The sequence below is a fragment of the Corvus brachyrhynchos genome, unplaced genomic scaffold (genome assembly GCF_000691975.1).
Source record: "Corvus brachyrhynchos isolate BGI_N302 unplaced genomic scaffold, ASM69197v1 scaffold26, whole genome shotgun sequence".
In the NCBI taxonomy this organism is placed as follows: domain Eukaryota; kingdom Metazoa; phylum Chordata; class Aves; order Passeriformes; family Corvidae; genus Corvus; species Corvus brachyrhynchos.
The window spans coordinates 5,589,044-5,597,192 of NW_008239324.1; the positions used below are offsets into that span (position 1 = coordinate 5,589,044).

Consider the following 8,149-nt stretch of genomic DNA (forward strand, 5'->3'; position numbering starts at 1 on the left):
GATCTCCTGGCAGCTGGAGCCTGGAGGAATTCAAAGAGCAGCCTCTGGCTCCAGAGCTTTGCTGAATGCCAGGAGGAATTGTTTTGCGCCACTGGCCATGCTCACTGGGATGTTCCCCGGTCTCAGTGGGATATTGGTCTGACTGGGCCATCACATGCCATCTGCAATGGTGCTACTGCATGCTCCCTACACTGGTCGGGGTGGAAAGTGACACTGAAACTTTGTGAGAGAGGTCACAGGAAGGTTTGAGGTGGCACGAGCCATAGTGGTGGGTGTCAGCAAGGCCCCAAAGCAACATGACCAGGGACATGTCTCAGCCTAGCTATGGTTTTTTGTTCTTGTCCTGGTGTGAATAGCTGCATGCTCCAAATGCAGAGCCTGGTATTGCCCCGCAGCATCTCCCTTCTGGCACCATCACACTCACCCAACTTCTAATGCACCCAGATCTCCGCCCTGGTCCTCTCTGGAGGAGTGGGCTCACATCAGAGTTTTGGTTGTTCTCATTAACCATCCTTCCCCCCTGGTTTCTCTCCTCTCTGATACACAGGCAGCTTTGTCTACTTCTGAATGCAGAGAACATCTTTCACTCCATGGCAGACATACTGCTTAGGGAGGAGGACCTCAAGTTCGCCTCTACCATGGTCCACACCCTCAATACCATCCTGCTGACGTCCTCTGAGCTCTTCCAGCTGAGAAACCAACTGAAGGACCTGAAGACCCCGGTACGAGCAGCAGGAGCAGGCTTAGCAGCTGGAGGGGACATAGTGGGGGTGGTGGGGACCTGGCAGCCACCTGGAGTGTGTCTTGCTGCTCAGTCCCTGCCTGGTAGGTCCCAGGGTTGGAGCTCGGGCAGCCTCTTTATTCTTCCACTCTTCAGGAGCTGAGGATGGACTTGGAGGATGTGCCCAGCTCTGCCCAACTCTTGCTTTTCTCCCTGGAATGGGAATGGGCTTACTGAGCCCCCAAACAGCTGCTTCCTTCCTCCCTCTGTCCCCACATGGGCCATGGGACAGGTGACAGCAGGAGGAGAGTCCTGCAGTCCCTCAAATGTCCCTCCCAGGAACATGCCCACAGGATTTGCTGAGCAGCTGCCACCAGCACCAGTGACATCCAAGGAGGGAGAGAAGGAGGAGGATTTCTCCTCCTCCTCCTTCTGCTGAAAACCAGTGATGCAGGGGTATCCCTTTGGGTGGTCATCCTCCAGCCCCTCATCCTGTGGTGGACACAGCAGCCCTGAAGGCCACCTTGTCATGCTGTCACCCCAAAGCCCACCTGGTCTCCCATCTCCTGAGGCTGAGGCTCGTGGCAGTGCCAGATGGACTTGGTGGGTCCAGAAACATCCCTTTGTGTCTCGGTGGCACTTGCCAGCCTGGCAGGTTGATGCTGGGTACCTGGGGCTCTCCATGCCATGTCTGTGCTCCCAGTGGTGACCAAACCCCAATGGTTCCCTCTTTCCCCAGGAAAGCCGTAACCTCTTCTGCTGCCTCTACCGGTCCTGGTGTCACAACCCTGTGACAACCGTGTCCCTCTGCTTCCTTACCCAGAACTACAAGCATGCCTACGACCTCATCCAGAAATTGTATCCTTTGGGGATTTTCTGTCAGGGTGGGGACTGAACTGGCCCTTGGTCCCTCTGTGGCAACCAAGGTCATCCTGCAGGCCAGCCCAGCCTCCTGCCTGCAGCCCATCATTACTGGGGCAGGGCAGCCTGTGCTGGGCATGTGCCAGCTCCCTTCCCCTGGTGTCATCCCTTTTTTTGTGGTGAGAAGAGAGGAAGGCATGCACTGACTGAGCCTTGACCTTCCCCTGCCCAGGAGGGGAGGCTCCTCAACATCCTCTTCCTCCCAGGAAGATGATGGCTTTGGCCTCCTAGCCTGGTGAGGAGCAGGCGGTGCCCAGCACAGCACAGTCCCCGGTGAGCTCACCATCTGCCTTCAGCAGAGTGATTATTTTCATGTGCCAGCAAACCCCAAGGTTCCCTGAGTAGTTTTCCAAACGAAGAAGCACAGTAACACGCTCAAGTTCCCTTCCCAGTGCACACAAACTTCTGGGAGACACACTGTCCCCATGGGCCAGGAGGGTAAAAGCAAGTGTCCTCCCTTGAACACTCCTGCTGCCTGCTCTCAGCTTTTTGGGCAGCCTGCCTCTTCCCCTGTACCTACCTGCTCATCCTGTCTCCCTCCATCATCCCTTGGCCACCCTACAGACCTTTCCCCCCTGCCTGTATGCAAGCCCTGCCTCTTCCCTGCCCGCTCGCATCCCACAGGACCTGTGGATACAGGGAGGCTTTGGCAAAGCCACGGTCCACGCTGGCATCACCCGCGTGAGCCATCTGCTGCTACCCAGCCACATTTTTCCAAGGTAACATCCTTAACAGCCACATCCAGCGGGGATCTGGAGGTCACCGTGGATTTCCTCACCGAGGTGGACAAGCTGGTGCAGCTCATCGAGTGCCCCATATTCACGTGTAAGGAGGAAACCCCGGGTGGGGAAGGGGCGGCGGGCGGTGCTCCCCCTCCCCGCGCCTCCATCGCAGGCGGCAGCCGCCGCACAAATAAATAGAGCAGAAGTTATGAGACTTCTTGCCGGGAGGTTTGCCCGGTGCTGGAGCTGCCCGCCGGGAAAAGGGCACACTGGCAGCACGGTGGGGGGCAGCATTGCCCCCCAGATATAGGTTAAGGGAGCGAGCAGCACTGGCATCCAACAAAAGGGATGGGGGAAGGGATGGGGGAGGGCCTGGATCACACTGAGCATCTCCAGGGTCGCACGAGGAGGGCGTCAGATGGGGGGGAACCCTCTGTGCTACCCTCGGATGCACGGGGTGGCAGCGTGGGTGCTACTGGGGATCTTAGCAAGAAAAAAGTGGATTTTTCTAGGAATGAAGAATTAAGCCCTAAAAAAACAGCTTATGTTTTCTCCAGCATGCAGCAGTGTGGGTCCCCCACTGGGTAATATTGCAGTGCCTGACCAGGGTCTCAGGGGGTGTGACAGTGGGAGCCAGGATGGTGGCAGGGGACATGGCAGGGTGACCTGGGGCTGTGGGGGGATTTCTCATTATGTCAGTTTGCTGCCCCTGGGCTTCCCATTGAAGGTGTAGCAGTGCACTGAGGTTGTTGGGAAATGTCCTGGAAAGGACTTTATGGGACACCTATATAGGTCCAGGGTAGTATTGGGAAATATTTAAGGGAAGAGGGTTAGAGCAGCTGGGCAGTAGAGACCCCCAGTCATGCTCCCTCCAGTAGACCCTGTCCCTTATCCCCAGGATGACTGTCCCAATGTGTGAGGCAGCCACGTGTCTGTGGTGGTTTTGCATGCCCCAAAATTATTCATCGAGAGTTCCCCACCACACTCACCTTAGTTTGCACATCTCGGGGTAGGGGACAGACGTGTCCCCCACAAAGTGGCATCCCTAGGGATGGCTCCCTTCACTGGGAGACACCAGAGGTGCAAGTGACAACCAGGAGGTGAGATGATGGGACCCAGGCCTTGCCCCATCGCCTGGGCTACTCCTTCAGTTGTATTTAGGGCTCCAGAAGACTCTTCCACCATGAGCACAGCAAGGGATGGGGCCAGAAGGTGGTTTTGCCTCTACTGAGCAGAACTGAGGCCCAGCACATGTAATCCTCAGAACCAAGCGGAGGGGATCCCTTCTGCTCCAGAGAGTCCCCAGGAGGGTGTCACCCAGCCCTCTGGATGTGATGCTCCGGGGTGGGTATTACTGCTGAATCTGCAGAAGCTGAGGAGCAATCCCATGTTGCATGTGTGTTCTCAGGCAGACAGTATCAGGGGTGAGTGGTATCAGAAGTAGCAGACTGGGAAGCCGGTTGCCCCCCAGGGGGCTGTGTCAAGGAGAGGGACTTCTGGACAGTGTGGGACACCAAGATGGATGGGTTAATGAAAGGGGAGAAGGGTGCCATCAAGTGCCCCATGGGTCGGCTGGCAGAGGCTTAGAGCCTCTCCAGGGCTATCAGAGTGGGTGGGAGGAACCTGCTACTGCAGTTGGAGTTGAAATGCATTTTCCCTGCCTTCCCATCCTCTTCTGTCCGCTTCCAGATCTCCGCCTGCAGCTGCTGGATGTGAAGAACAACCCCTACCTGATCAAGGCTCTCTATGGCCTGCTGATGCTGCTGCCCCAGAGCAGCGCCTTCCAGCTCCTCTCCCACCGCCTCCAGTGCGTGCCCAACCCAGAGCTCATGCAGACCGCGTAAGTGCTGTGGGGACGGACCGGCATCGGGCTGGATCAGCTGTTCCCCCACAGCTGAGCATCCCTGCCATTCCAGGCTCAGCCCCAATCCCAGGCTCAGCCCCATGCTCTGGCTCTCACCCCCCAGCTCCGTTGCGGCCGTGGCTGCTCCTTGTCCCCATGGCTGGGAGTGTTGGCTCGGGGGGTTTTTTGTGTCTATATTTGGTAACCCTGGGAGGGCTGTGCCTCATCCACAGGCATTTGGCATCCGGGATGGAAAATTTCACTTGTGGGGTCGCTATGGAAACGAGCAGAGCTGGGAAGGAGGTTTATGGAGAAAGACTCCAGCAGCTGGGGGGTGCTCCCAAAGCATCCCCCCTGCAGCCTGGACAGTCTTCTCGGGGGGTTTTTTGTGTCTATATTTGGTAACCCTGGGAGGGCTGTGCCTCATCCACAGGCATTTGGCATCCGGGATGGAAAATTTCACTTGTGGGGTCGCTATGGAAACGAGCAGAGCTGGGAAGGAGGTTTATGGAGAAAGACTCCAGCAGCTGGGGGGTGCTCCCAAAGCATCCCCCCTGCAGCCTGGACAGTCTTCATGGCACCCAAAAGGAGCCTGGCACCCTGCTAATGCCTCTGGATGGCTGCTCCATTTCCACTGCTGGCCTTTGGGGATCTGTGAGATGTGCAAGGGCGGCATCTCCCTGGGGACCAGCTGAGATCCTCGTGCTCCCTGCCCAGGGGTGCTGCCAGTGGGATTTGCTTTCCAACCCTTGGCTAATGAGTAGTGGGGGGGTTTGATGATAAAGCTGGCTGTGCCTTGGCGCAGCCCTGGGAACAAAAAAGAGCTCCCAAGATGGGCAGGTTTCTGAATTAACCCCCCGCTGCTGTTGTCGCTCCTTGGCTTTTAACTGCTTCCCTGGGATGGCTTTTATCCCTCATGGCCTCTGGCGCTGAGCTCCTACCCACAACCCAGCGCTGATATTTAATTGGGGGGGCGGAGAGGGGGCTGCATGTGCTTCCCCCTCCTTTTTTCTCCCCACTAACCCTGGCAGTGGGGGTTTTTCGAGCTGTCAGACGGCCTGAGCATCTGATTAACTCTGACCTACATTCCTTCAAACACGGAAGCCGGCTTTCATAACCGGCCAGCCACAGCTGCCCCCTCCCCAGGGACATACCAGGGCCACCAGAGCTGCCTGCCATCTTCCCATGGGCATCTTATGGCTGGTGTCTCCCCCTTCTTTGCATGGGCACAGCACAGGGATGAGTATCCATGGCTGGAACCTGAGGGAGCCCACATTTGGAGGCTCCTGCCATGGGTGCTCATCCCTGGGGACTGTTCCTGCTGCCACTGGATGTTTTTTGCTTGCTCAAAAAAACGGACGTGGAAACTGAGGCACATGGCCCTGGCATCCTTTCGTCACTGCTTTTGACTGGAATGGGTTGGGATAGATGGGAGCATGTGGCACAGGGATTAAACCTCTCATGTGGAGCCACGATGCAGATGTCCCTTGTCCCCTGCTTGTCCCAGGACTTCTTGGGCTCTATCTCACATGTTTGGAGGAAGAAAATATGTCTTTAGGGGTGTTTTATGAGGCACCAGGATTTGCATGACTAGGATTTGCTGAGCTCAGCTTCTTCGGGACAAGCTTTTGGTGCTGCCAGTGCTGGATGCTCACAGTACCAAACATCCACATCCATTTCCCACCCTCATTCTCTCTTCCCACCCTGCAGGGACAACACCAAGCCCAGCACCAGCTTCAAGAGAACAGCAGCCTCCAACATCGACTACACGGAGCTGCTGCAGCACTTTGAGAAGGTCCAAAACAAGCACCTGGAAGCAAGACACCAGCGAGCTGGGCAGGCAGAGCAGCTGGACCGGCGGGTGGTCCTCTGAGCATCCCTGTGGCCGCCGCGGGTGTGCACAGTTGCTGGGGCAGGGACCAGGGGACACGGACCAGGGAACAGGCACACCGGTTGCTGGCCACCAGAGGATCTGGTGGGTTTAATGGAGATGATCAAGCGCTCAACACGGGGCTGGTTTTGCCCCCCACTGTGCGTATGGATGACGGGAGACCTTCAGGCTGTGCCCAGCTTCTCCTGTGGGTGTTGTGGGGACATGGGGAAGGGTTGCAGGAGGAGAGGGCCAGGGTAAAGCACCTCATCTTCTCTTGCAGTGGGGCGAGGAAACTCCCCTTTGCTTTGCTAATGCCTTCCCCGTGACTGTCAGCTGAGCACCCAGCCTGCTGCCAGCAGCACCGGAGGAGGGGAAGGGAAGACGGGAGCAACCCCTGGCCTTCTGCCCTGGAAAACAAGCACGCGGGGCTGCCAGCCACCTCTCACCACCCTGACTTCCACCCTCTGGTTCCGAGGCCCTGCTGGAGGTGGCCAGTGGCATCTCACTCGGGGAGACACTCCTGTGCCTGACACTCGGCCCCCTCCCTGCATTCACACATCCTCTCTGAGTCCCCAGCTCTTGGCAGGGACAACGGCACAGCTTCAACTCCCAGCTGGCACCGGGGGACACGGGGGGCAGTGGACCTAACCCCAGACTCCATTCCATGTTCCTGCATTAAGCTCCCCCTGATAAAATAAACAGGCAATGCAGAACAGCCCATTCCTTGTTGCTGGGCTTGCCATCATAGTTTTGTTCCCAAGTGGAGCCAAAAACCCAGCAAGGGCAGGGAATGGCATGGAGCATCTTGCTTGACCCTGTGCCCCAGGCTGGCCCAGCCCTGCCACGTTGGCTCGCCAGGGCTTCTCCGCCTGCTCTTCTTCCCAGCAGGAAAAAAAACACCACTGAAATTCTTCCAGGCCACAGTCACGAAACCGCAGCACAGTGACAGGCATTTTCCTGGCCCTGAGCAGCCCCTGGTGCTGCCTTCATCCCGTCCTGTAGCACGGAGGGACCCCAACACGTGCCAGGCTGCTGTGGTTTGGGGGAACACCAGTGCATCCCCTGCATGTTTCAGGCCCTCACTTGATCCCAGGAAAAGGGGGATTGGAGGAATTCGTGGAGTTTTTATGGCTTCTGGCCTGTTTACAACAAAGACTGTCTCTGGCAGTGGGTTCCCCAAACAGCCCCATACCGGCGCTGCTTTGGCCAGGATAAAGACATTCCTGTCATTCCCGGGAACGGGCTTTCCAGACCCAGTCACGGCGGGTTAATTTTAACAGCCAGCCCTCCAGGATAGGCGAGCAGTGGCTTCTCAAGCCCGCCAGTTTCTCAGAGTGCTGGGGGGTACCTGTTGCTGAACCCCCGGGTCATTGCCAGTGTGGGCCAGGGCAGGCTCTGCCTCACTCCTGCTGAGCTCGTTGCTGCTGAGCAGCCTGTTTCCACACTGAGGGACTGAGTTTATGGAGAGAAATTCCAGCCGGCTGCCGGAGTGCTGAGCCATAATTGTTTCCTTATGGGTGGCTCTTGACCAACGCCGTCCAGAGCAGTGTGGGCATCATCAGCATGGGATCAGGACTACTTTTCTGGCAGGAGGGGGAATAGGTGGCTCGCACTGAAACCCTTGCCCCAACTGAGTGTCATTGCTCTGCGAGGGGTAGGGAGGTCTGTTGGGGCTCAGCCTGGCACCCCCAGATCCCGGGAGGCTGGGGATGGGGCCTCGGGATGGCTGTGGGAAGGGTTTGTCTGCTGGCCGGCCATGCCTTTCCCATGGCTGCGTGATAATCGAGTGCACTGAGACATTTCAGAGCTGTCGTGTAAGTACTGCGGAGGGACTTCAGCCTCCAGCACATCTTGGAGGGTCAGGAAGGCAGTGGGGGTCAAACACCCTTTGGGGAGACGCAGCATCCACCGCCGGCACCTCCAGAGCTCTGGGACTGCCCTCGGCCATCCCATGGCATCTCCAAGTGCAGTGTCCTCACATACTCCCTGGGGCTCTCCTGCTCCTCACCCAGCACCCCGAGATAATCCCTGGGGGTTTCTCCGCCGCCTCCGGAGCAAATCCCTGTGCT

The 8,149-nt window shown here is 57.6% G+C and overlaps 1 protein-coding gene across 5 annotated transcripts in view; it reads left to right on the forward strand.

Moving 5' to 3' along the window:
- The window catches only part of VAC14 (Vac14, PIKFYVE complex component), an 89,629-nt gene extending 82,829 nt beyond the window's left edge, over window positions 1-6,800 (forward strand). For all 5 annotated transcript variants that reach the window (XM_017740904.1, XM_017740908.1, XM_017740907.1 and 2 more), the window contains 5 exons: window positions 548-722; window positions 1,461-1,579; window positions 2,388-2,467; window positions 4,054-4,204; window positions 5,918-6,800. In XM_017740904.1, coding sequence (XP_017596393.1) covers window positions 548-722; window positions 1,461-1,579; window positions 2,388-2,467; window positions 4,054-4,204; window positions 5,918-6,080 — 688 coding nt within the window. In that variant the 3' untranslated portion in view covers window positions 6,081-6,800. The remainder of the gene's footprint in view (window positions 1-547; window positions 723-1,460; window positions 1,580-2,387; window positions 2,468-4,053; window positions 4,205-5,917) is intronic.
- Window positions 6,801-8,149: the final 1,349 nt, after the last annotated feature.